A 23525-nucleotide genomic window follows, 5' to 3' on the forward strand; every position below is an offset into this window, starting at 1 on the left:
ACCTTTTTAGCTTCAAGCTGCCTGCTTCTCTTGAAAGGGGAATGTTGACAGGGTGGAGCACATTCATCTGTAGTCCCAGACTACCCACACCTCATAGAAGCTTTTATTGAAAGTTAAATCTCCTTCAGTGAGTTGGCAGCCTCTCGTTGGGATATCTATTTCAGCAGCTGTCGAGGCTGATTATATGGGGGTTGTGCCACACACTGGCAGCGATATAAACCTCCTACAGAGAGAAGGACTATTATGATGCTATTGATTGATGCTTTCATCTGCATGCATGTGCACAATCTCTTGACTCAGAAACAGCCGTTTTGTATTGATGGTATGCAACATGTGATCAGTGATACATTTTGTTTTTGATTCATGGCGCTCACAGTTGCAAAGTCACACATTTGAGAAAACTTATAATGACATGTAATTTCTGTAGAACAAGATGCTTTAATGTCTGCCTCAGGACGGAGCAGTTCTACAGCAGGTCAATAACAAGTTGCAGGCGATACAGGAGAATTTTCCAATACTGAAGTCTGATACCAAGAGCCCTATGTAACAATCAAAGCAATGCAAATTGATTTATTGCTTGTTCACACCCTGTTAGCCTGTTTAATGGTCAAAATAGTTCAGCTAAAGCAATGAATGGGGTTGGTGCTTCAGTATAGTCAATGAAAAAGCATGGATTTGTTCCACCCACTGTTTTCAGATCCATAGACAATCAATAAGAGAACATAGTTACCAAGAGACTATACAATGTAATTGGGTTTATAATCACTACATTCTCATTTAGGATTGGGTTTGTAATTACTCTGCTTAAAGTAAAGTCTTTTAATTGGACTGTATCAACTTCTGGCTTCATAAACTGATAAAAAGAAAGATTATAGCTACAGGTTGAACTGCAGGTGAGCAGTTGAAAAAACATATTGGTGATATAAGCAGTCTATTTTATTAACTTCCTATTGCCTTTTTTCTTAATGTCTGTTCAATTCAAATTAACTGAGCAACAAGAGACTCGTTAATAGAACAGATCTGTTAATTATATCTTTGAAGAGGATGAAGTTTCAAACTGAAACCTCACCCCTCTCATATTCCTGATTTATTATTAAACCCAGAATTGACATTTAAAAAAAAGAAGAAACTCTCAAAATTAAACAAGCAATATGATCTGCTTAGTGCAAACTTTAGTTTGAAATTCTCTCTCCACTCCCATCACCCACTGACTTAGAATATATTTCACTCCTCGCCAATGCCATCGATTTGAATATCAAACACCAATAAAAGCCACCTCTTTGGGTTTGTTTGAGCACCACCATGCTGTGAGAGGAAAGTGGGCGGCACAGGGCAAAGGATCTTGGAACTATTGAGTCAAAATATTGATGGACCGGAGCCAGTCCCTGTGACGCTGCAGCCAAAGACTCATGGTAATGTTCTCCAAGTTGCATCTTGGCAACACGGTTTTATTTATTTAGAGAGTAAGTTGACTGAGCATGAAGTACATGCTCTTTTTCAGCACCATGTTCATACTTCCAGAGTTTCACACTGTCACTCCAGGGAGGTGGAGGACGACCACAGTTGGCCACAGAACAGCTCTAACTGAACCGTTGGGGGTTAAGAGTCTTGCCTTAAGGGCATGTTGATGGTGATTCATGAGGGTTTCTTATTCAGATTTCCTCGCCCAGATCTTCCTTTGTTTTGGGAATAAGTTTTTGACTACCTGTTTCTGCTGCTTCACATGTACTCAACAATCAGCACTACAGGTTGTACAAGCTGTGTATAGTATATGCTCTATGTCCATGGTTCTGAACAGAGCTTCTTCTTTAAAAACGGAATTACAAAGGTCTGAACAGTAGTTGAAGAATTACTCAATACTCTGTTACAAGTAAGCCATGCATTCAAAATTTTGCTTAAATAAAACTATGGCATCAAAATACACTTAAATTACTTATGATGCATAAATAGTAATTTCTGCATAATATATATTACATTATTGGTTTATAGTTGATGCATCAGTGTGTAAGGATCAATTTAATGTTCAATTCAGACTACTTCACATACTGCTAGGTAGCTTAATCTATAATAATACATCATTTCTTTGTTGATTGTATTTTGTATTAATTATTAAGTACAAGAACTTCAAAACTGTATTAAAGTAGGCTACAATAAAGTAGGCTACATTCGTACTGGACATAGCCTAATAGTAAATGTGTTATGTGAAATGTAAAAAATGTGAAATAAGAATAATATAACATTTAAATATTACATTTGCATTGAGTGTACCATAGGACAAGTAAAACAAGAATAATATGAAATGTAAAACTGTTCTCTGTTGATTTTATAATTGTTACAGTGGCAACAAATATGTGGAACTATAGCACACATTTTCACGTGTCAAAAAAGCAAGGGTTTTAGTAACGGCATTAATGATGCCTTTCTATTAACAGATAATGACAATAATTGTATTATTTACACCTGTGCCTTTTCTATTGTGACAAAGACCCATTGTTTGCTAATTGGCCTCAAATGTTCCCCAAATTATAGCTGGCTACTTGACAGCAACTTAAACAAAGACCATTTAATATATGTGGCAGAGTTAGTAAATGATAGAAATGTGGTGTTATGGAAGTTAAATGCAAAATTCATTAATAACCATTAGAGAAGCCAAAAACCACCACAGTGAGCTTTCAGCGTAACAAGCTGTCCTGGCTAACATGTTAGCAAACGGCTACCTAAGTTAGCGTTAGCTGGAAGAGAGCAACATGGACATATATCTCTGAACTCTTTGTGTCTACTTATTAAGTCTATTATTCTGGTTTGATGTGCTAACTAACTCTTAAGAATAGTATCTGTCTCTCTTTGGTGTGTGGCTTTGTTCACTGTCATTTGTTAGCGTCTCTCTGATGTTTCACCCTAAGCAGGAAACCTATAGCTGACGCACAGGTACTGTTAGCTCCACATCCTATCACGTTGCTTTTGGGATGTGTTTAGCTATAGGAGGCAATGAATTTCTGGACAAGCTCTCAACAATTTCTCAACCTTTTACCTGTGATACTGTGGCAATCTCTCCCTTTCCTATGTCCGCCCCCTCAAAAAACAGACAAAGCAGCAAATATATCATTAGCAGCTGCCCTATGGAGCTGGATATTAATTATCCTGTGTTCTCCTCGTTTGGCCACTCATTTGCACGTGTACTGTAAATGTCACCAGAGAGATAAATGGGAAAACAAAAACCCCAGCTCGTAGCCTTTATGCAGCAGAATGTCAGAGGGAGCTTGTAAGAGATGAGATATTGGTTTTGGCCTGGCATAGATTCTGTCTCAAAGGACATTACAAGAGGCAATAAAATTTGTATGTCATCGGTGTTTAGAAACTTATTAGCAATGTGCAAGCGGACATTTTCAGATTCAACATTTGGATTCATTTCTGGCAAGAGGCAGGATAATATACTGCACATCTGTTATCAACAAAGCACCGTGTAATCATGCATCTGAAGCTGCATGATATCATTTTGTCCAAGTCATGCTGCAGGCGCATGGATTCAGGCAGACGGACAGCACCTTCCTCACAGCGACGAAATGGCAGGACGGCAAAACGCAACACATGTGATGATTTCATGTTTACAAAATGGAATGGAATAGGATTTAGTGTATATTATTTTATGTAATTTATTCATTATAATTCTCTCATTGTCTAAATTGCCCATCTTTTCTCCTTGTGTGTAAGAGCTACATAACATCTAGTAAATAAGCAAATATTTGAACTTTGGATGGCGAATCCCATGTACTGTTATCATTACCGGTATTCTCTTCTGTCCTCATTTTACCACTCACGTGACATCCGGGTTGCCGTCTACCATTCGCGTGAATACACCATGTAAAAGCAGCATTATCTGCCTTCTCTGAAATCAACCTCCCACTGAGTAAATACCCAGTATGAACTCCTTTGCAGCCACATATTGTTCTGACTACCCTTTTTTTTTTTTTTTTTTTTTAGATTTATGAGTGGATTGAAAGGCACTTTGAAGGGGGAAAAAAAGCTCAACTCTCACATTCTCTGTGTGGCCTTTTAAGGTGCGAGGAATAAAGGGGCATTTGTATTAATCGATCACATGCCAAGCCCGGTTGAAGCCTGGCCCTAATGGTTGCTTGCTGTCATTTTGCAAGCAGCTTGTAAAAAGGATTAGAGTGGCTCTGTGGAGTAAGGGCGCATGAACAGCAAAGTTCTGTGGCCGGCAAAGAAAATAAATCAATTTATCCGTGATGGTGGTGCAGTTTTGGAACATAATGCCTAACGATGATGGAGTTTGGACACTTCATACTTGTCATTGTGAAATTGGACTGCCGTGTTGCTAATGATGGTAATGTATGTTGTGCCTCGCCTACTACAGTAATCCTTCACTCTGTCTCACTTAAATGCATCTCATTGTCTGGCATATTGCATTATAAATACCACTGGAGAAAAAAAAGAGGAGAATTTAATTTATATATTCATTCATTTGAGCAGCAAGTTAATGGAAAAACTGTATAACCATATAAATTTCTTCCTTTTGTCACAGGCGATTGTAACTTCGAGAAGCCGCTGGCAGCGTGTGGATACAGCCAAGGCAGAGATGATGACCTTGACTGGGAGCAGGCCAATACCAGAGAGAAGCCTTCATCAGATCCATGGATGCCCTCAGGTAAGGACAGTGACACTGGCTCTTAAGAGGAGAAAATATGAAACCATCTCTATACAGAGAATACATTGCAATAGTCTGCACATTTGACACTGGCTATTTTGTGTAGGGAACACTAAACTGCACTGAGCGAAGATTCTTTTTACATAAAAGAATAATATTTTTTATATATATAGGGAGTGTTTTTTTTCCAGTGCATACAGGGTGAAAAAAGTTATTCAAGCAAGTGAAGAAAAACATATCAGACTTTAAAAAAAAATGTTTTCCTGCAACACAGCGGCTCCATTTAGAAAGAGGTTCCGAATATGCTGCTCCTTGTTACATGTGAAAAGATGACATCCGCCATGATTAAGAGTATCCTTAAAAATAGTAAATATTACTTGGCTCAAATGGGCAAGCTATACCCACAATGATTATAAATATTCCAAACATGCAACTAATTTGACAGAGCATTTACATGACAAATTTTCATCTGCTTTGATTTTTCCACAAAATGAAATTTATCTCCAAATGGCCAGTTCAGTCTGATGATTTAGGTGTTTACATGAGACATTTTTTCTGATTTGGCTATATGTCTGACTAATTGGGATATACTCCAAGGCTGCATGTAAACAACTTAGTGTTACAGACTAATAAGTATTGATTACATCCTATATGTCCATGCCCTACTATTTGATCTTGTAGACATAAACTTTAAGGAGAAATGAATACTTATTCTCTAGAGTTACAACACTATTTTATTCCATTATTATCATTTTGACATGTTTGTGCAACTTCTTTCCACATGAGTATCTGCTTCATAGGATCTTTGGGACAGTCACATGAGACAAAAGCGACATTTGATAAAAAAAAATCAGATCCATTTTAATTAAAGAAGTCTTTTTGTCAGCCACATATTGAAATTCATTAAAATGCTTTCCCTGCATTTTGTGTCTGTCGCACACAATTTGTCTCTTTAATGTTCCATTGATCGCTTTTCATTTGATTTGAAATGCAGAGATATCACCGCCACTGAGCAGAAGGCACCTAAGGAATTAGACTAATGGAATGACTTTTTTTCCGTGTTATAACAAAGGTAGCGTTGCAAACTAATGGATATTGTTTTCCTCCCCTATCTGACGCCTAATCTCACAAAGGCTGCATCACAGATAGATTGCACTGGGCCCCCCCAGTGACAGAGGGGGAATTAATTAGCAGGCCCTCACTAATTTTAAGCAGCCAGTGCCCAGACCTGTTTGTGTGTACATCAGGATGATGTGTGTTGAACCGCCCCGGAGAAATTACTTTCCATGGAGGGGGAAGTGTCGACTTTTTTCTATCGCAATTGATTAATGTCGGGACACATGGAGGCTGGGCAAAGGTTACAGCGAAATCTGGAAAAGCCTTGACCTACAAATTAACACCTCGCGCATGGTCTAAATTTAACATATCTGATTAAAATCCCATGTCTGGCTAAGAGGTGTCCCTGATTGTGCTCCTTAGTCTAGGTACACTTCAGATAGGCTTGTTTTCTACTGACACGTCTTGAATTGTGCGTAATTAACAGGTTGCAGCTCTTTCTCCATTTCTCAGTGTGAGCACTCAACCTGCCGTGCAAAATTGTAATCTCTCCTCTTTGACCACATTGAAAGGGATGTGAAATGTAGTGTACTTGACGCCTGAAATTGTTTTAGGGCTACTGGAGAGGGGGATGATGGGTAGAAATGCATTTATGTGAAAGCCACACTGGTGGAAAAGCTATCTCACCTCTGATTGCTGTCTCACTCTCGACCTGTACTTATGAATCTTCACAAAACGACCTTATCATACTCACAGAACAGATTGTTCTGAGCAGACGGCATTACTACCTCAACCACTTTTAAAATTGGTTGTAGACAGTATCTGTCCAAATAGGGGCGTTCTTAATGTCAATGTTAATGTATGATTTTAAATGATGATTAAAATCCTTCTCTGCCCTCACTGAGTTTTCAGAGCAAATCAAATCCTTCCAGAGGTTAAACATATAGCTCACAAATAAACTCCAATTCCAGTATCCCTTGAAATTTTGGATGATTTTGTACCTTTTGTGATTTACAACTATTGCCAATGTTCAGTGCCAGTGCAGGAAGTAGTTCGCCTTTATTGTACTGAGGTGGAGAGTGTGGAGGTCAGGGTGGTGTAGCATGGCTTTTTCAGAATAGTTTGTTCTGTCACGTTCAACTTTTATTAACCGCAACAATGATCTTTCACTAACCCTGGCCAAGTGTTCTAGTTGTCTAAGTCTAACCATACCTTCGGCTGGGCAATATAGCTGAAAGATTTATCACAATAAAATGTTTAATTTCAGTTGATATCAATAATTATTGATCATTTTTAATTACCTATTAAACGGTTGAGTTTAATCACTTTACGTATGAACCGCTGTGATGTTTTTTGAGATGTAGATATAGGGTGTGACTGACAACATGTTGCATACTCCAGAGGGTTGAAGCGGCTGTTAATTCACTCATAGCACGTTCCATTATCAAGGAATAGGAGTATTTGTTATGTGCTTTCATGACTGTTTGTATTTAATGCATTTAAGTGAAACTATTGATATTCTATTGAACAATTTTCTTATTGCTATGACAGTGTCTTTGTTTTGATAGCACGCCCTTGGTCGATAATGACACCTAGACAATAGTGAAGGATTGGCAGAATGAGGCTCTTCATAGGGTAATGGTGATCTCCTCTCATTCTGGTTCTTTCTTGTCAGGTTCATAATGCGTTCATGCAAATGCAACTCACTCATGAACCCAGAAGGGTGCCTTTCTTAGAGTGTGGCTACTGCATATGGATAAGATGGATCATTTTTGGCATACTTATTGCTATTGATGTGTCATTATGGCCAGTATACTCTTTATTGCTAGTGTTTTATTGCCCATGCCTAGCCATACTTTAACCATAGTTTGCCATGATAATCTTTCCCAACCATAACCATATTGTATTACAGAAAGGGAGAATTTAAAAAAATGTTGCCACTGGATGAAAAAAAGATTTGGCAGAATTGTCCAGCATTATCGGTTTATCTGTCAGGTTTAAACTCCAGTATTTGTAATTAGATACCTGTCATTAATGCCATTAGGTAACTGTCATTCAAGTGCCAAAAGAAGATGTCAATATGAAAAGTTCATCATGCAATAATAGGAATTTTATTAAAGGTTAACAACATTCAGTGCTGAAAACCTGCACACTATCTATTATCTGCTTGCAATTACATGCATCAAATGCTTGTGAAGAATAGGAGACTTCCTGAATTAAGATGCTGTGTCAGTGCGGTAAGTGTAGACAACAGTTGTGCAGGCCTTGTGCAGCATTTGATGTCAGCCCTCTGAGGACTCCTTCATCGTATGAAGCTCATACTGCAACCAAAGACCAAACTGGCCCAATTTCATCCCAGCATGTAAATAAAAGAGTACTAAAAGGGACACGCGAAATGAAATGCAACAAGGAAAACAAGCCCTCTGGTCACATGAAGAAGAGATGAGCTGTGCCTGAAACTCTTGGTTGTTTACAACGATCCGCTCCCTACCTAATTGCTACGTCTGGACGGAGAGCAGTCTTGTTTATCCCCCCACACAGCTCTGATTGCATGCTTTGGCTCCTTTAGGGTGGCTCAGCCCAGTTCTGAGGCTCTGCATGTCTGCTTGGGCACTCCCTAGTGTGTTCCCTCTCCCGAGCCAACTGGAGAAACCCCCGGCAGAACTGTCACTGTCAGTCCTGTTATTACCAACAAGCCTCATCTGTCCTGGACAATGATAATAAAACCATATCAGCCAAGACAACACTCATTGAGCCTTGGAGAATGGAGCTGGATGCACTTGTGTCAGAGTCAGATGTTGGCTTGGATTGCATATTATTTGAAGAGGAAATTACCGCACTTGAATCAAAGACTTTTGTATTATCACTCAAAAAACAGATTTCTCTAGTTTTCGCCCCACACACACACAGTGTTGTTATAAGTTATCCAACATGGTGCACTTGTCTCAAAGAAGAATGGATGGAGCTGACTTGATGAGGAAGTTTGCAGTGTGGTGCTGCGGGGGGTGTCCAGATGCCATTAAGAAGGAAGCTGTTTTTAGTGAGCCCCAGCTGGTGCAGAGGCTGCCTCCTCTCTGATGGTGTCATGGATGTTGCCAGCAGTAGGCTGCTGCTCCCTGGCTCTCCCCTGAGACTCGTTCTGGGGAATAATGGCAAGAGGAGGAAAAAGAAGGTCCTCTAACTGAGATTAATTAGGGTTTTTGTATTATACTAGGCACAATGGCAAATGCAGCTCTGGTTAAATGACTTATTGTTGTATTCTTAATGTCTGCTCTAAATACGTTGCAGGAGAGAAATTGAATGTTTTTGTCTCTGCTGCACAGTGTCTTTGTTTTGATAGCACGCCCTTGGTCGATAATGACACCTAGACAATAGTGAAGGATTGGCAGAATGAGGTTCTTCATAGGGTAACGGTGATCTCCTCTCATTCTGGTTCTTTCTTGTCAGGCTCATAATGCGTTCATGCAAATGCAACTCACTCTTGAACCCAGAAGGGTGCCTTTCTTAGAGTGCAGCTACTGCATATGGATAAGATGGATCATTTTAAAAGGCAAACTGTTCACCTTTTTGACCATTTCAATCAGGAGGTAATGAATTGACAAAGCCCCTCCGCCTTACCTGGACAACCAGTTTTGTTTACGACGCTATATGTGCTGTTCAAATGAAAGAGGAGAAGGATAGCCACTTAAAATATGAAAGGAGAGAACACCCACTGACTGAAGGACGTCAGAAATTTAATCAGAATTTAAATCACATCAGCAAAAGATGGGATTTGCTGTTGAAGAGGGAGTGGCTGCGTCTTGTGAAAATAAGCTAATTGCTTTTGAGCCATTCACAACTTTGTGAAAATCACACCTTGCACAGTGTTGGCAAGGTTGTGAGGTTAAGGAGAAACCCCATTATATGATTAGGGGACGAAACAGACCAGCAAATTACAACGTCTGATCAATTCGTGAATTAATTCCTGGGGATGACAGACTGCGATTTTCAATTTAGCATGGTTGTGAGGTTAAGAACTGTACCGTGGTTTGAGTAAACAGGATTGCACCCATTACTATAAACAGGATTATGACAGCACACTGTACTTTCATGATGGAGGACATATTTGCATAGTGTATCTTTTCCCATTAGTGTGCATGGTATGTACAATTAGGGCTAATGATGCAGCTAGGTGACACGTGAACACTCTCTATTTTGTAATGGCTTTGTATCAGGCAAATGGGCTATTATATGACCCATTTACTACAGTGGAGCTTCAACAGTGCGTAGTGCATATTAAGATGACATATTAAGCCATTAAGATTTGCTGTTGATTGACACACAGCAACAAAGGATGCTGCCATGGGACATAATAAGGGTCAGCTGTTCCACCTGACTAAAATGACAGGGCTGAAACGTGTTGCGCATGATGGATGGTTTTGGGTGAATCTGTTTGACACTGTCAAAGAAACCTGGCAGGTCCTTCGTATGGAGAGCCCAAACTTATTCAGTGTTACTTTATCAGACCCCTTTCATGTTTCAAAGGACACAGGGAAAGTTCTGGAAAATTGAGTGGAGGCCACGGCTGTTCACATTAACAGCCTAACCCTCACAGTGAGAGCATTTTTGATTGGTGGCAGACAGTGAGAATAGCCCTGTCTTCATTGACATTTCCGAAGCGGCAGCCGTGCTTTTCTGCGGTGGTGACCTCTGTGAATTTTATTAGCAAATGAGACCTGGAGGGTTTGGGTTTAAAGAGCGCCCCTTCATTCTGATTTCCCCCACATAATGATTTTCACAGAGTTCAGGACCTGAATGGAGGAGAAATAATGAGCGCTAGTCATTACTGCAAATTATATCCTCTGCTCAGCCCATCACTCAACTCATAATTAATCTAAATACCTTCAACCTATAGACTTTGATGATTAGGATTAGACAGTACCCTATTTGTGTGAACTAAATTATATCAGACTTTATTCCCATTAAGAAGACTTCCCTACCTTTTTAAGAAAAGGAAACGAGGGGAAAAAAGAAAATGTACAAATGTAGCCACTTAACAAGCTCTGGGTAATTTGCTACATCATTCATATTCTGCTTGAAAACTGGGTAACCAGTCCTCTGTGTATTCAGTTAGTGTTATTTGTACAATCATGTGTATTTAAGGAAAATCATATTTATACATAGAATGCAGAGTATACTTTTTTTGAGTAGTGTCTAGTGTAGTAATGGCTCTTGTGTTTACAGGCATACAGGGAAGCATGAACGCAATAGAAACGACTTGAAAAGGGTTAATAGGATTCATCTGGCATTTGTCTCAGGTCACTGTTCTCCGTCTGCTTCTCCACCACCAACCCTGAACCTTCTCCTGCTTTCCGCTATGATTACAAAAAAGACAGGCTCTGAAGACATGAGACTTTATTGCAGGAAACGAGGAAATTAGGACGTGGTCTTGTCACATTGTTGTAATTCTGAAAAGCTGTCATTTCTAAATTGAGTTTGCATGCTTCGCAAAAGCAGGAATTCATACTGTATATCACTTTGATAGTATTTCAATGGATTATGGTCATTATTTTTGCCTGCTTCCTCAAGATAATGTCAGAGTAGTTATGTTCAGAAAAACTGGCTTTAATGCAAAAGACTCATTTCTTCGATAGAAAGTTCTGGAGGTCACCAAACTTTCATTGGATGAATAGGTGCTAGAAAACCATCAAATTAAAGTATTTAGTTCTTTAGTGATTACCAATTTGTCACCAGCTTCTGCTCTTAGCTGAAGGAACTTGTTCTCCCATATGGACTGACACGAGCTGTGACCAACTCCCAACTGCTCCGCTAGTGCGAGTGAGCTGACAGGTAAATGGATTAACCTGATTGAAGCCTTCTCTTGGATTATTGCCATTATTTTGGATTGCTTCATGTCCAGCTGAACCTGAACATTTGTGGGTTTACACTTGCTGGAAAGTCTTTATCATTAACATTTGTTAGATTGCATGAAACCACACCAAGCAATCAATTCAGCATTTTACCATTGCTCTCTTATAATATTGTAGGACTTACAATGGACTGAACTGATGTGGCAGAACCAGAGATATAGTCTTTTTTTGTTATTCCACAGATTCTTCTTCTTTGTTAAAACTGGTTCCTACCGAAAATGCAATATGGCACCTGAGACTTAGGTCAGTGATTTGGGTGCGTTATGCAAGTCGCTGCAAGTGTTGGGCTTGTTACTCAAAAAATTTAATTGAATTTCTCATTACTTTTCTAATAGTAAGTACTATTATTACTCCCTGCCAACAGTACTTAGTTACATTACTAGTTATATTACTTTTCTGCTACTCCCCACAAAATTAGTAATTGTGCCCCTTCTCCCCAATATTCAAACCTATGGCAATTAAAATCCTGCTTTTTGTTTGTCCTCCAAGCTAGTTTCATTCATGATTACAAAAGTGAATCCAAGGATGTGATTGGATGGTTGGGTTTAAAATTAGTAGGGGATGACAACAAAGGTAATGTTGTAGGTAATTATTTTTATTGGGGGGGTAACTGTTGTTAATTATTGAAACGTATTCGTAATTAGTTACACTACTGGTTCCAGGGGAAAGTAAAATCAATTACTGCAATTTTATTACTACTAATGAGTTATTGCCCAACACTGGTCGTTGCTAATATAACGGACATGAGGAGAGGGCTACAAAGGTTTGGTAACCTTACTTCTAACTCCACACCCCCAGATTTTCATTTTCAAACTTAACACCCTTTGATGTAGTTTATCAGACTTCATGCTGTTCTCTGTGGAGCCACACATGGTTTTATACAACTATTTCCACATACAATATCCAGTAGTACTCCCCAAGACCTGTAAACAGATTTTGATGTGTACAATTGGCGAAGTTTTCCTTAAACAAAATAAAACACTAATGACAGAAATCCACTGAAACCAGGATTTGTTTTTTACACCTACTGATTTATGGCCTCTGACAATGAATTGTCTGATAATCAATGTACAGTTAATGTTTTCTGTGTAACCGCCCTCATTCAGGCATTCAGTAGCCTTGTTAAAAAAAGTCTAAAATATCCTAGTATAATGGAAGTCATACATTTCTATTTCAGTGGTGTGCCCTTCATTTCTGAACAACAACATGAATGTATGTAGCATCTGCAGGAGCACCACTTCATCTTTTACTAATTCATTTTTCAAACCAGTCTCCATGTTCTCCATGTTCAGCCATCATTGTAATGGAAGGTGAAGGTGGCCTACATTGGAATAATAATAAATCTGTTCCTCTGAATACCTTAGACAATAGCAGAGCCCTGGCCTTTACAGAGTTGCAGAGACGGGCCTTGAGTACGCTGAGAGCTCTCTATTTTTAATTGGTCTTGAACATGCCATTGTTAAGGCAAAAGAGATAGAGAAAGAAGAAGAGAGGGAGAGAAAACTGTGCATCACCGTGCATCACTAGCACATTAGCACAGCACTAACACAGTGTCATTATAATTTGCTCTTAGTCTCGCTGGCTAATTAGCTTGTCATGGTGCAGCAGGTCCTGCAGAGTATGTGGTCATTAGGCTCTAAGAACATAGAAACTGAATGACAATCAGTGTTTCCTGTCATCTTCTTCACTTCTCTTAGACAGTGACAGTGGCAGCACAACAAGGTGGTGCACTGTCACTCAAAAAGCTGTTCTCTTGTGTTTTATGCTGGTCAATAATGAGGAGAGAAAAGACTTTTTCCCCTTGTTGTGTTCAGGTTCACTGACCTAAATCAAGAGGATTTGTAGGCCTCAAATTTGGTGACAGGAATTTCATAGCCCTATTGCTACAGTTCTGAAACCTCCTGGGTAGTATATTTACATCTTTTTCTATCAAGTAATTGCACTTAAATACTAAGGGTTACTGCATTAAGCTTTATTAAACAAGAAGTCACTACCTATTGTTTTATTAATATTACATTAACATGGTAGTAAAAAATTTACAAATGGCTGCTTGAGGGATCTGATATTTTCATCTCTAATTACCAACAACAGCGCTGCTGTGCATAAATCTCCTGTGCAACACTGTCACAACGTGGCTGTTTGAAATGAAAAGCAAACAGCCTGTTTTAATCATAGAGGAAAGCAGTGGTGCCAGTATCTTTGTCTTTGTAATATGAGCTACAACTGAACAATTCATCAACTGATTATTAGTGCTGGTTCGCATCACACCAAGGGTTGCTGATGCCTCAAAGGGGGGAAAAAAACAAAAATGTTCTGGGCACCTGAGCAGATGGCTGAATGTTATTAAAGAGACCTCAAAGCCCTCATGGAGAGACACCTGATTGAGGTTGGACAAACAAGTGTCTCAAAGTCGACTCATCTCCTGCCCTTCTACATGTACTTTACACAACTTCTTACATTGCCACAGAAATAATTAGCCTCACCATTTGAATCAGAGACAAACTGAGTGTGAATAATACATTAAAAAGCTCCAGGAGAACAGCAGTGTGCTGTTCACAATAGTGAATCATAACAGAGTGATCATGCTGTGCAGGAAAATCTATAATACAGGAAAGCCACAATCATAAATAGCTAATCACAACTTGAAAAAGTGTGTTTTTATTACAGTAAACACAGGGAGATTTTATGAAAGGCATGACGCACTCAAACTTTAAAGCAACGTTATGCAAGAATTTATATTTTTGCGATTTGGCGTCCCTACAGTTTTGGATTGCCCACTTGCTTGGCTCCGGTTCTGTGGCCCATTCTGGCACCGCACCCCGCCAGCATTCCCTGCTCCGAGCCTCAAATCTCCTCCTCCATCCGTGCAGTCCAAAGCTCCTGTGCTAGCGGTGTAGCACCAACACTCCCCCGGTACTCCGAGCTCCAAGTCCAGACAGGGAAGAGTCAGCTAGTTGCACGGCTAACTGAGCCAACTAACAGCCGCTACAGTTAGCTTTTCTTGTTCCTAAATTGAGAGCTATCCGTCTGTGAGAAAACTCTGTAGATCTCAGAGAGAGCAGCCGGACGACTTCAGAGGGAAAACCAGAAAACACATTTTCTCCATTTAAAAAACGATACAGTTTCAACAAAATCAGTGACGTAGTTAGTGTTGTCTAACCTAGTGCTGTAAAGCATTACGCACTTACCACTTACGCACTCTGAGATCATACCCAGCAACCCAGGTTACATAGTGCAAGTACAGGCGTTCAGGGAGCATGTCAAATAGTTTCATTATGTTGCTTTTATGCTCACACACTTACAGTGAAACCACACAAAAGGTGTCAGTGTAAGCCATGCATAATTAAACAAATATTTGATATATGTTATATATAAATGATTATTATTATTTATTTAAATTATGTATTTATTTGACAAGAGAATATTACTTTCAGCCGCATCTCAGTCTTCCTCAGTGTTTGCTCAGTTTTCATGGCGATATCGCCGTTGTCCATCATGTGATCTAAGTGTGTAATGTTGAACATGAAGGTTCAACATGTTGAAGTTGCTACAGAGACACTTCCGTAGTTGAAGTGTCAACAGAGATATCTCTATGACAATGGAGCAATCTCCCTCCAGTGACGAAGGCCATGAGATTAAGTTGAAAGCTCTGGAAAAGCCAGTAAGTGGACATTGAGATAAAATTTTGCCACCTATGGTTAAAGGTAAACAATTCATGTTTAAGCTCAACTATGTATTTATTGATTTTCATTTTATAATTATTATAATATATTATTGGAAATTTGGAAGTTATTTTTTCCTGACCATTGACTGACAAGCAAGCAGAGCCAAATGTAAGCCTCGGTATATTGTTGATATCCGGTGCACTTCCACATATGCTGTATTGCACTTGTAGCCCCTGTGGTCCATGTGGTCTACAATTCAATGTTGACCATGTATACTTAACATGCACAGTTTCACCAGCAGTATATCATGGTTTGCCTTTGTGTTAATGGTTTGTGGGAGAGTTGTTGTGCATTCATGTTAAAATACGGCCCCTAGTGATACTCATATGACCTAGACCATGTCAAGATCCTTTAAAACAACAACTCGCTACTACCTGACAAACAAAGCCGAGGAGGCTGACTTGGTGTCATCACAACTCACTGCTCCTCCTCCTCCTCCTCGGCTCCCTCTCCTCCCCCTCGGCTCCCTCTCCTCCCGTTTCATTGTGTAAACATGACAGAGCCCCCACTCGTTATCTGAAGCTGGAGACAGATGGAATTGGTGAGCGTTACAAGTGCAGCACAACAAGACAAGTGGGCAAGCTTGAGTCATTGATGGAGCAAATAGGGTTTTGTGAAAGGCTGTTTGGCTGACACACTCGGGGACCAAGCCTGCTGATTTAGTTGACGTTATTCAGCCTTTTTAACACCATATCTGAGTGACTCGCCAGATGTTAAGTTTAATGACAAAGATTCACATCCACTGCGGTTCAGCTCTGCCTCACATGCAGGAGAGCAGCGCTAACAGGTTGTTTGTCTCACCTCTAAGCAAGACGTACCTTCCAATCATTACCACACTTCCAAAAAGATGTATTTCAACATAAACTAAGTCTTTTTGGCCGTGTCTCAAATGCTGTTACGATTTGTGCCATCTCATTACCAAGCCAAGCTAAATAGGATGATGACAAATAGAATGTGTTCTGCATCTCCTTGAAAGTTTGCCAATATAATAATTCTCACTTGTGTTTTATTGGCAAGAGGGGAGCGAATTAGATTAACCTTTAATATTGAACCAAAGTGATAAAATCTAAATGGGGCTTGGTTGGCAAATAGATTTTAACTTATTGATTTCTCATCATTTCCCTTCTCTCTGTCATTGAGAGTGGAAAAAAACACTCTTCTCACATATCTAGCATTTGTAGAATTAGTTTTTTTTTGATGAATGATGAGAGTTACTATCAATCCAAACATAACAGCATTTTTTCATTAATGCTAGAATTCTCAGCGCTGAAAGGAAAGGTCTCAGCACAGTCATTTACCTGCTTCCTGCATACTCTTATAAGATTAGGCCTTTTATTTAGTTACTGTTAAACCTCAGGACCTGATTGTTAGTAATAATCTGATTCTTGTCTAGGAGATCTTTCTTTTGTGTTAATAAGCATCTGCCTACAGCCAACAGATCCAAGTTATGTTGCTTTGTGGCCAGAGAAAAAACACAATCAAATACATTAAGGCCATTAAGCCATCATTCTTCTACCAAATGTTCTACAAAGTTGTTGCAGGTATTGTAGTGCTCAAATAATACCACATTAGTCTTTGGTATCTTACTTTAAGGATTACATGAATGTGTTATTTGTCCCTACCTCACTGTTGATGATTTGAAACCTATACATAATCACAAAGTTTACGCGGTAGCCAAATGAGAGTGTCCAACACGTAGTGATGACACACAAACCATGCACAAGAAATAGGACAGTGGTGCATCCTTATATGGCGACCAAGGAAGCATTCAAACATTTAATTACAGGTGTTTTGGTGCTTGTTATACACCGCCATGTATTACGGTTCGTATAAAATAACAAGACTTAGACTACAGCCACGCTAGCGGAGCTTTGAGTAAAATGCTTTCCTCTGCATGCTAACATGCTTACAATGACGATGCAAACATCCTGCAGGTAAAATGTTTAGATGGGTTAGTACACCATTTTAGTGTTGATTGGCAAATGTTAGAATGCTAACGTGCCAAACTAAAGTGCAGCTCAGGTGGGAATACCATAAATTTTGCAGGTATTTTAGTCATAAATACCTGTATTGGACACATTAAAATTTTACCTGGTGATGAGGCTAGATGAGCAGTACTAAAGTCATTAGGATACATCATCAGGGAAGCACGGATGTCGGTACAAAACTTTACTGCAATCCTTCCAGTAGTTGTTGAGATATTTCAATTTGGACCAAAGTGGTGGACTTGATTGTCTTTCATAGAGCCACTTGTGTGTCTAAAAACCTTTTCCTGGTACTCACCAATATTTCAATTTGAAATAATATTTCCAAATACTTTTTGTAGTTTATATTAGCATACCATCATGCCAGGTAGATGGGTTTGCAATTGTATAGGATTATGACTTTCACAAGAGTTGTTACTACAAATATCAGTTTGTCTCATTTGAACTGCGGGTTGGATAAAACCGGCTCAGCTCATGATGTAAAACTCTTGTCCACATTGCAGGTTCAGCCTTCATGATGGTGAACACGTCAGGACGCTTTGCAGGGCAGAAGGCCTTACTGCTGACACCGCAGCTGAGGGAGAATGACACTCACTGCGTTACCTTCCACTACTATATAGGAGGCAGAGACAACAGCCACCCCGGTCACCTAAATGTCTATATCAAAGAAAACAACAGTCCCATGGGGATGCCTGTTTGGAACGTGTCAGGTCCAGCCACTCGCTCCTGGGGACAGATAGAGCTGGCCATCAGCACCTACTGGCCCAACTTCTACCAGGTAAGGAAGTGTAGTCTGAATCAAGCTTTCTTTTGCATAATGTCTCATCACAAAACTAGGTTGCCCATTGTAAGCAGCCTTTTATAGTTAAGCCAAAGTCATTAAAGCGTGTTCACTGGGTGGAGCAAGACAAATTTATTATTTGAGAAGGTCCAAACAATCGCACAATAGCCTATTCAAAACACCTCAGATTATTGATTCCTGGGGCTACCTCCGTATCCATGGTAATCTGTTCTCTCTCCCTTCCATCTGAGCCAGTTCTCTTTTTCCAATTCTGAAAACTCATTTTCACTTACCAATGCACATGACTGCTGGCCGGGGCAAGGTGATTTCACACTTGCCTGGCTATTAGTCTTCACCGGGCTTGTTCCACGAGCCCACCAAATGTTAATTGATGCAGAGAGACCCCTTAACCTCCCAGTAGGAGATGGTCCCTTGGTGAATTATTTCATTATGGCCTGGCAGTGCTGGTCCACAGTGGAGCTGAGGGGAGTCCTCCTGCCTGCTCATCATAGCAACCCGGATAACTTAGTTAACAAGAGACACCGCTGAGCTTCTCACTGCTGAATGCAAGATTGGAGCCTTAATGAGAGGCACATGGACAAAAGAAAGAGAGATAAGGGGGAAGGCAACAGTTGAGAAGGACAGAATGTGCAGCAGCTACCACTAATAGTCACCGCTCGACTGTTGACAGGATGGTGACCCTTGTTTGACATAATGATGCACAGTCTGGTTAAATGATTTTAGTTGGCTCAAGAAGCTTAAAGATTAAAGGAGTCTGTCTGTAGTAAAGGCACAGCCTATTGTGTTTGGATTCACCCTGCGTGCAGACCGAAATGTTTTGAGTATAATAAAAATATAATTAAATTAAAACACTTTACTTTGCCTTTAATTGTTTAATCACTTTGACTTCGACTGCTCCTTCGATGCAACAAAACCGGTCTACACCTTTAAACAAAGCAATGTGTTGCTTTTGAATTCTAAGTGAAGTTCAGTGACGGTTGAAGATTTAGACATGCTGTTCGTTGTGTGTTTCGCGAATCTCTGCAAGTAGGGTGAGTGTTTCAGCCCCAAATGACATATTATGCTTTCCAATGTGTTCAGGGAAATTCCCAGCATCTGTTGCCTTTCAAACCCCAGCGGAAGGTCTGTCTGTTTGTAATTGTTCCAGACCCGAACTGACAACATGGGTGCGAGGATGCTAATGATCTTAGCACCACTCTCAGTCAAGAAAAGAGAGACCAATGCTTAAAATTGTCACTAATTAACAACATGGCACTAATTATAGGTATCTTTAATTGCATAGTAACCTACGCAATTGTCAAAGGGAAGCCACCTGATACTTGGAAATTATTTTTTAATTACCTGTAAGGCTTTTAGTCATCATGAGTCTTTCAGCCCTTGATAATTACTCTTCTGTCAGGTCTTCCCTAAAACTTTTAATCGAGATTGTCATGCATTTCCAAAACTGCTGAACACTGTGAAAAAACACCTATAATTTCTAGTAAATGTAATGCACAATCTAAATGTGTCCTGCAATATTCAAAATATGCACTTTGTTCATAAGATAAACACCCATTATTCATCCTGATATGCAGCAATGAGAGAGAAAAACCCAAATATCCTCATCTATCTTGATTTCAATACAGTCGAACCTATGGCGGAGCTAATCAATCCCACTGTAATGTAGTACTTAGCCAAGTCCCTTAGGGATAGCCATGATTTAGACATTGAATGTTGGGTTCACTTGTCTGTCTCTCTGACAAATGAGAGTGGTGAACTTTCCCGTGACATCAACAGCTTTCCTCCCATGTGAATATTTTCACTCTGTGGGTCAGGCCCAATTATGCACTGCACTATCATTGATGTTGGAATCAATTATATCACAGCTATTAGGCAGGCTGACTGATGTCTGTTGCACAAACAAAGGATTTCAATTAGAGAGTGGGGGCTAGTTCATTTGTCTGGTGGCGATATATGGAGTAGTTGGCCTTTTAATTTCCTTTAAATTAGCCTGTAATGAGGCCATAATTGGCACCCAAGACATTCACTTTCATATTTCATGAGACAAAAAAAGAAATTTATAATTAGACAGCCTTATCTGAAGGCATCCTGCCTCCCAGATGACAATGGTAACTATCTCCGCCTCCACATTCCTAAGCTACAAAAGGAATCTCAGAGATGTATGTGTGTGCAGCCTAGCTACGACTAGCAGGACACAAGTTTCTGGGTGACACCATATACAGAACATATCCATTAATATATACCATTGACTGGAAGATATAGGCTTATATTTAGGGAATAATGGAATGCAAAACATGTGTAGCCTGAGTGTGTGTGGTGTAATGGGTCTCTGCACCACACCCTGGGTTTGGGAAGGGACTGGCATTCTGTTTCCCTTTTTATCACACTGCAGACCAGCGAGTACATAACTCTGACATTCTGCAGGGACACGCCCTCTGTCCGGGCTTAAGGCCATTTGTTTTGCAGGAGAACTTGGGCCTTGAAATAGGGTCATGTTAGTCCTACACAGCACAGTTGTACTTGATTTTAGATTTTCTGCTGTCAGAGATGGCAACAAACACGTCAACCAAGTAACACTAGACAGAGCAACTGTGAAATGCAACAGCAGCCCCTCTCATGGAAGAAATGCCCTTTAAATTTACACTAAAGGGTTGGTTCACTCAATTTATAAAACAAGCAAATGTTCACACTTATCTCTAGTGGCATCTGTCCATGCAGATAGTTTTGGCTCAGTTGTTTCAGGTTTAAGTATTCGTATCTGATTTCTACCCAGGTCAATATTTTTTATAGAGGCTTTTGCATTTATAGAAAGTGATGCCAACAATGCTTTCAATAATAGCTGAATGAGGCCAACTAGATCTGTGAATTATCCAAAGTAACCAGGAGCCACTAAATTTAAATTTGCAGAGTTATAATCTAAGTGTTCGCTAAGTGAAGATTTACACATAACAAAATAAAAATGCTTACATAGTGAATATAGTAGTTGTTAATATATATTTACACTCACTGATCCAAATGCTGTTTTAATAATGACAGCAAAGCTTTAAATTACATTCCACAGTATGCCACAAATTAGAAAACCGTATCCCAAAAATGTTTAATTGGCCAAATAACACTGGTTAGGTTAGCTAAATCATTTATTTCACCCCCCATATTTGATTGCTTTTGATTTGACAGTGCTACAGATGTTTCCTAGCAACAGGTTACTAAAGTTTGTACAAGGGAAGACATTTCCATCTTTCCAATCCTGGACAGAGATGTTACTGTTGAATTTTCATAATGTCATTATTCAATGCACGAACAAAATTCCATTCACCTACATTGTTTTGGGATGAGAGCCAAAGTCTCAGCACCTGCACAACTAAAATTGGGTGAATTGACCCATTAACCATTGCTGTGCTGTAATGTCACAGTAGGTGTCTCACCTCCCATACACTATTTGCTTGTCACAGACTGTGTGCTAATCGTCTCAAGGCTCAAACTTAATTTAACACTTGCATGTCATAACACCGACTGTGACATATTGTGGAAATAACGTCAGTGGCCTGCAGCTGTGTGACCAGCTGCTGCCCAGCTAAGAGCAGATCGCATTAGCAAGGAGCTGGACTTCTCTGTGCACACGGGCAGCCTCACTCAAGTGCCATTTGAAGACATGTGCCCATTTGTCATTGGCGTTATGAGTCTCCTCTCTCCTCCTCAGATTGTGTTTGAAGCCGTAACCTCAGGGCAGCGTGGCTTGCTGGCCATCAAAGACGTCGTGGTCCAGGGCCACCAGTGCAGTAAGTCCTTTTTCCCTTCACCATAAAAGAATATCATCAAAGAGTCATTGTCCTTTCCATGACACTCTCCCAAACACCTGTATCGTTGTTCTATTCAAGGCCTCACAGACAAACAAAAGGCCTTCAAACAGTATACTACAGTCAATCCAAAGTGTAAACCTCCCTCCTCCTAGCTCCCTGAAGATTTATGAGCATATAGTTGACATTCTGAAGTGTGCTCAGGATTTAATGTTGGAGTGGCCGTGTTAAATCTATCCTTTGAGAGATGGGAGAAATTGTGCAAAAAAAAAGGGACAAAAAACAAATACCACCATGCAGTATGCTGCTGCTTGTGTTTGGATTCCACTATATTTCTCCTCCCCTAAGGATATTCAGTAAAACATCTCATCTCTCAGATGTTTCAGTTTTCTGCTTCCCTTGCTGAATACAAGTACAAGCACTTCAGAGTGCGCTGCGGAGCTAATGAACATGTAATCACTAGCATATTTAGAATTTTTCTGCTTCTGCTTTTGGGACAGGCTGCTTCTGTGGGAGTACAGGGATGAGCGCTCTTCAGGATTCCTCATTGCTATGCTTTTGAGTACTGAGAGTCACGTTAGTCCATATGGCACTCCTTAAGTTTATACTAAGAGGTTTTCACACTCTACAGTCCAAGTCTTAATCAATACCACATGAGCTTTCATCAATTGATTTATACTTTACTCTACCCCTCATAGCTAAGGTATCCAGCTCTGATTGTTAGGCGCTAATGACCTGGTAACCATTTGAAAGCAGCTGAATTCCTACAAATGTTATGTCAATAAGATGGATTTATATAGCGATAGGTGTTGCATATAAATGTATTTGAGTAAATCAATGAGACCTTGCGACGTGATCAATGTTTAAATGCGTAAAAGTGTGAGTGGATCAATAACCCACTCAGTGGCAATTGGGTTTCTTTGAGTGATAAGCAAAGTGATCAGAGCGACTCCTCAGTAGAGCACAGCCAATTCATTTTCTATTTATATGACCATGTGGAATATCTAGCACAAAGGTGTGATTATGCCAATGGGTGGTCTGCCTCTCCTTCCATCATTAAAGAAGACATTAGCGATGAGAAAAATAGATTTGTCTTTTTTGGCACTGTATGGGATTGACAGGACAAAGTTATAAAGGAGGTGTAGTTCAAAGACGAGGTTATAAAATATTAAGTAGAAGTGAAAGTCTTGATGATGAAAGTGATAGAATTAGCTTTTTCCAAGTCTTTAGAGATTTGGTTACGTTTCGAATCAAGGTCGCTCCACCGAATTGCCCTATTTTTCTATGCAGAATAGTGGTACTAATCAAAAATGTTCTACATAAGTTACTTTCTGTGGACTATCCCAGTCAGTGAGCATGCTGATAATGAGCACAGTTGGAAAAGAGAATAATGCTTTTGGAAGAATCCCCTCAATCAATGAAAGAATGCAGTCAAGAGACAGAAGAAATTGGGTTCTCGGTAGGTGCGAGACCCAGCCTCTGGTGTCTCATTTGAAGGATTTACGTCGAATGTTCCTTACAAAGCGATGCTGGCCTCTGGCACTGAGGGTTATCAGATAGTGTAATAGAAAGCAGTATCCATTCA

At 39.8% G+C, this 23525-nt stretch overlaps 1 protein-coding gene across 12 annotated transcripts in view; it reads left to right on the top strand.

Moving 5' to 3' along the window:
• The window catches only part of LOC127365723 (receptor-type tyrosine-protein phosphatase mu-like), a 153221-nt gene that overhangs the window by 31498 nt on the left and 98198 nt on the right, over positions 1 to 23525 (top strand). For all 12 annotated transcript variants that reach the window (XM_051404118.1, XM_051404152.1, XM_051404135.1 and 9 more), the window contains exons 2-4: positions 4544 to 4666; positions 17845 to 18119; positions 21844 to 21922. In XM_051404118.1, the coding sequence (XP_051260078.1) occupies positions 4544 to 4666; positions 17845 to 18119; positions 21844 to 21922 (477 nt within the window). The remainder of the gene's footprint in view (positions 1 to 4543; positions 4667 to 17844; positions 18120 to 21843; positions 21923 to 23525) is intronic.

Source organism: Dicentrarchus labrax, unplaced genomic scaffold, assembly GCF_905237075.1.
Source record: "Dicentrarchus labrax unplaced genomic scaffold, dlabrax2021, whole genome shotgun sequence".
Lineage (NCBI taxonomy): Eukaryota > Metazoa > Chordata > Actinopteri > Moronidae > Dicentrarchus > Dicentrarchus labrax.